General features: G+C 33.9%; 1 protein-coding gene across 6 annotated transcripts in view; it reads left to right on the forward strand.

Annotated features, from left to right (window-relative positions):
* LOC106874006 (focal adhesion kinase 1) overlaps positions 1-5,774 on the forward strand; it is a 242,624-nt gene that overhangs the window by 143,263 nt on the left and 93,587 nt on the right. For all 6 annotated transcript variants that reach the window (XM_052970233.1, XM_052970234.1, XM_052970230.1 and 3 more), the window contains exons 10-11: positions 3,709-3,747; positions 5,549-5,579. In XM_052970233.1, coding sequence (XP_052826193.1) covers positions 3,709-3,747; positions 5,549-5,579 — 70 coding nt within the window. The remainder of the gene's footprint in view (positions 1-3,708; positions 3,748-5,548; positions 5,580-5,774) is intronic.

Below are 5,774 nucleotides of genomic sequence, written 5' to 3' on the forward strand. Positions count from 1 at the left end.
TATATATATATATATATATATATATTATAGCAACATCAGTGACATAGTCTGATATCATTTTTGTGAGATACTATATGTTGACACAGGGTTTCCTTATTTGTACCCAAATATTTGTGCAGAAGAATAGGGCTATGAAATCTCATGTTAGTATGAATGGTCGTCTTGAAAATAGTGATGAATAAAGCTTTAAAACTAGAAATTTGTGAAGAAAATGAAAGAAACTGTTAGATATTTACCTTAGCATAAAAAGGAGAAAGTTTTTCTCTGATTATTTTTAAGCAGACTGGGCTTTCTGGCAACAATACTAGTAACATGCATAATGCTATAAAATTGAATCTCTGTGTGTATTTCGAAAGTTGATAATGAAGGATTGTGAGAGAAGAAAAGAGGAAGCATATAGGGCAGTGGAAGGTGGAGCAAGAGCATAAATATGATTAGAGAGAAGTTGGAGGAAATATTACATAGGCTGCTGTGGAGAGGCAAAGAAGAGACACTACATCTACTGAGAAAGAATGTATTGGGTCATGCCATAGATAATGCAGTTTTTTCAATTGCATGAACTAAAAGTTGGAGGGGGGATGGGATAAACTACCTGCCTCAACTTGCTATAAAAGCAGGTAGTAATTTTACCTTGTATTTATTCTTACTGCAAATTTTGAAGAGTGCCGTTTCATTTTAAGTTATTTTTTCAAAGCTATAATGGAAGTGACAAAGGAGCATATTCGGCATATTTTGTTGTACGAGTTCAATAAAGGTAACAACACAGCGCAAAGTGCAAAGAATATTAATGCAGTATATGGGGATCGCACAATAAGCGTAATCCAGTGTCAAAGGTGATTCCAGAAATTCTGAGCCGGAAACTACAGCCTAGGAGATGGGGCTCATCCTGGAAGATCTGTAGAGCTTGACGAGGATGTCCTGCAATCCCTAGTGGAATAAAATCCCATCGTAACTGTTGAGGAATTAGCAGAGAAGTTTGAATTTGGTCATTCAACTTATCATTCAAGTCAGCACCAGAAGAAAAACAACCAATTTTGGTTTCAAGACGAAAGGTGTTCTTCCATCAGAATAATGCTCGGCCACATACAGTGAGGATGACATTCCAAAGGCTGGAGTTTTTTTGAATGGGACACCATATTCGCCAGACATCACCCCATCTGATTATCATTTATTTTGTAGTTTTCAAAATCATTTGGATGGAAAAAATATGAATTCTGTAGACGAGATCAGAACAGTACTGGAGGAGTATTTTTCATCACAGACAAGTGAATTTTGGAAGAGGAGCCTTGCAAGTCTACCAGATAGCTGGAAGAACATTGTAGAAAATGAAAGAGTATATTTTAGATTAAAAAAGAACTTTGTCTTAATTTTGAAAAATAAAAGAATTATTAAAAAAAGACTGCATTATTCATGGGATGACCCAATACTTCATCCAACAGGGTAGGTGATTGATAGATACTGCTACTAGGATATACAACATAGCAGAAAACACTTATCATACAACTAAATACAAAGTGCAGTCAACATACCATGTGACTAACAGCATAAGAAGACAAACCATGTTAGTGTACAACTGTGAGTTTATATGCCATAGATAGAATTTTAATCTATTAACTTTATATATTTTAAGTTATATGAATGTTAAAGTTTTGATGACTGTAATGACAACATGTAATTCATTTTATTTGCAATTGCATATAAGACAATAAAAGCAGTGATATACATGTATATATACACTTGCATATATATATATGCACACAATATCATGTGTATACTCACAGCATATTAAACTGCTCCTGACTTTTTATTCACCTTGCACGGCAATCACTATCTTTACCTTGGTCTTTTAGAGTGAAGAGCCTTTCCTTTCAAAGATAATACATTCCCAAAAATTGTGGTTTAGATACCAGATCGTGTTATTTTTATTCAATGTTTAGACAGTCGTAGCAACGGTTTTGGACTGTAAATTTGAGCCTTAGGTGCTAAGCCACTAAGCTATACATTTAATTCTACATTGCTTTATCCCACCAAGTTTTCAGGGACAAGTATGAAATCATTAAGGGATATCAATGAAGATAGATTGTTATGTCCTAGGGGAGCATTATCTCTCTTCGGCATAATTCTGTGAAACTGGAGCTAAACAAATAGATTCTTTTCAGCTCTTTTGGCAGTTTGGAGATATTTTTATTTTGTCATCGGTTGAGAGTTCAAATCTACTTTGGATCTCTTCATTGTTTGTGCAGAACTTTTAATACATTCCATTCAGTTCACTATAATGTGTGATCAATAGACTGGTGTCCTATCCAGAGGCTGGGTTTGTCAGTGTCTGACCTGAAATCCAAGTAAATTTATTTGATGTGGTTTAATCTTCATTATCCCTCCTCAATTGAACATAATATTTTCTCTTGTTGATCCAGTGGAGCTCTGGCACAGAAGTAGTTAAGCAAACAGCTAGGTGTGATCTACAAACCTATTATTCCAATACCATGCCTCACCCAGTGGAGGACCAACTGTGTACCTCAGCAATCAATAGTTTGTGTAAAGATTCAGTGTGGTAGTCTGAATTTATTGTATTTTCTTTACTGTCCAGTCTGATTCTGTATGTTAGTAGATTCTGATGGTGACCACAGTGAAAATAGGCTATGTGGTCTTGATCAGGATACAGCAGTTGTTGATTTACTTCATCAGTGTTTGGGTTTAACGGCATCATTGACGATGACGGCTCAATGGAAGAGACAGTGCTTTTAGGATGGTATGTAGTTGTTTTCTAGTGTGTTGTACATGTGTATGAACTCAGTGGGAGTGATTGTGGTGTCTGGATGATATAGGAATGTTGTGGGATTTAGGAGATGTCCAGTGAAAGGGAGGGGGGGGGGCATAGTTTTACGATGGTGATATGTGTGTGTGTCTGTGTGTATGTATATATATACATAGATAGATATTTGGACTGAATGACAGTGTTGTTAGGATGGACTTAGTGTACTGTTCTGCTGTATTATAAATATGTATAGAGGAATGGTGGTTTTAGGAAAGAAGATGTGTCTGGGGTGTTTTAGGATGATTAAGTTTGCAATTGGAGGTTCTCTGTGACTTGGAGCTTGTGGTAATAAAATGTGACATCCTTGGGTTTTCACTAAAAGATGCAGTCATCTTGAAGGTTGTGCTTCAAGTTGAGAAAGGTTATTTTTAAATGTGAATATTGACTATACGTGTTTGTGTGTGTTCTCACAGAAGTTGTATGTATTGTGAAGTAACCCAGTGTAATTAAGGTTTGGTCTATAAAGTTTTGTTGTGTTCCAATAGGAAGTAGCAGTTTGTAAAGTGGCTTTCCTGTTACTACTTAAGTCAAATTCAATAGTCATCTGTCTTATACTCCGGAATTATTTGTTGTTTAGTTCATGGCGGAATGTCCTCTTTCACCATCAAAAATGTTTTACCATTCTATGTAATGCTGTTCAGTTGTTAATCATCATCATCATCATCATGAAAAGAAAACCAAGATCAAATTTGTTATTTTTCGCAAGTAAAAAATGTTTTTTTTTGTTCAAATGTCTTTTTTTTTCTTTAGATATAAATCTTCTTTTTTTTTGTCATTTCAATTCTTTTGTGTTTCAATTTAAATATTTTAGTTAAGTTTCTTTTAATTTTTCTTGTTTTTCTTTTTTCTTTTTTTTTTCTTTTTTTCTCCCCTACGTTTCCTATTTGAAGCCAACAATTTCAGATGTTCATCTGCCTCCGAAAGTGAAGGTTTGTAAACAGTTATTAATTTCAACTTGAATGTTATTAATTCCTTTTGTAGTCACAAGGTCACACGCTTGCAGGAGAGCAGACATTTCTTTCTCTTTTTCTTTTTTTGGTTGGTGGTAGAGTGTAGCATTGTAGTTTGATTGTATTAACTCCGCTATAAAACTGGTATCTGGACCTTTATATTAATTTTGTGGGACAACAGGCAAAGACAACTTTAGTCTGGCATTCTATCGTTTGTGTCATTCAGGAGACCTATCTAGAATTTAAAGTCAAATATTATATGATTTATTAAACGACAATTTGTATGTCTCTCTAGGTTTTGTAAAATAACAAACACAAAATGGTTAAATAAGCCAACCTTGAAACCATGAAATATCTGCTCCCCAAAATATTCTAGCTAATTTTTGTAGCAGCTTTATATGACTTCTATGAATGTCCTATAACCACATAAATCATGAAAGTTTATATTATATCCACTTATTTGAATTGTTCAATCTAATCTCTCAGAGTAAATTCTATATCTTTCTTTTTTGTTTTTGTTGTTTTTTTTTATAAGACTAACACGAGTCTCTATGGGAATTTATATTCAGTTCCTTGGTTTAGTCACTATTACAGTCAAATTATCTTCAGCTAGCTCCCTGTTATTTTTATTACGGAGTCAATATGGGCCACTGAGATAACTTGTATATTCTTAACTCAAATTGGTCTATATAGTAACCAAATGTATTTTCATCCGACCACTGATCAAATCTACCCTCGTTCAGCTTCTATCCAAATGTACCTTTACTGAATTCCTGACCAAATGTACCTTCAGGTTAACAATAAAGCTTAAAACCCTTGCTGGTATTGTTTTTCTACCTTGACATAGGGTTACAAATTTTGGCAGGTGTTGGCAAGGTTACAGCCAATTATATCAATCCCAGTATTTGACTGGTACTTTTTCTCAACTTTGGAAGGATAACAAAAAAGCATTGGGCTTTGATTGGATTTGAACTCAGAATGTAAATTATTCTATCTAGCACCATTCTACTACACCACCCTTGTATTCCTAGTAATAACGAGGAAGATGATATGGTTTCTTATCAAAACACCAGGTTACCTGTTGAGCAGAAAGGAGAGTGAGTGTGACAAAGTGGAATGCACTGCTCTTTCTCTTTTTTTAATTATCTTATTCCTCCCATCCACAGTTTGAAAGCTTAGTTTGAATGTCAAGTGTTTGAACTCAAACTCTTGATGGTGGAAGAATTTATTGAAAGATAGCCAAAATACTTTGCAGTAGTATCATATAATTTTCTCTTTATTTTCTGAGTTCTAATCATAATAGTCAACTTTGGTATTTATTTTCTCAACTTTAGAAGGAGTAAATCTAGTCAAGTACTGGAGCCTATGTAATTAACTATAACCTTCCTCAAACAGCTGTGCCCATGGGCTTATGAATGGGGGGAATATGTAAAAAATATCTTCACAGGGAGACTGCCCATAATGTTTCCATGCATTTTTAGATTATTAAGACTTATATGACTGATGTCCAGTCTAGATTATCTACAGAAAATAATTGGGCAAGGGGTCTCATGCCTATTATTCTACTGATTCAAGCAATGATACGATGAGGTTGATGATGATGATGATGATGTTTGTGATAGTATATTAAAACCACTCCATTTCAGCTCAAAGATGGGTTTAGTTTACTGAGTCTGTTCTTTAGTATATTACCAGTATTTAGCAATACGGCTCTTATTACTACTCTACTTCAACATATACAATATTTCTGACTAATGCATTATGTTTATTTATTTTACAGCAGATACTATGCCACGGACATCTCGTTCTAGGTAAGCATTATTTGAATTTAACTTAAAATTTGACCTGAATATTAACCTAAAATTTACCTACAATTTAACATAGCTTAAATATTCAAGTATCATTTGAGATTAAAAGGAATCATGATGATGATTGATTCCTTTTAATCTAAAATTATAATTTACTAATCAATAGGTAACCGAATAAAAATATTGCTTTATATATAT

The sequence above is a fragment of the Octopus bimaculoides genome, chromosome 8 (assembly GCF_001194135.2).
Source record: "Octopus bimaculoides isolate UCB-OBI-ISO-001 chromosome 8, ASM119413v2, whole genome shotgun sequence".
NCBI classification, from domain to species: domain Eukaryota; kingdom Metazoa; phylum Mollusca; class Cephalopoda; order Octopoda; family Octopodidae; genus Octopus; species Octopus bimaculoides.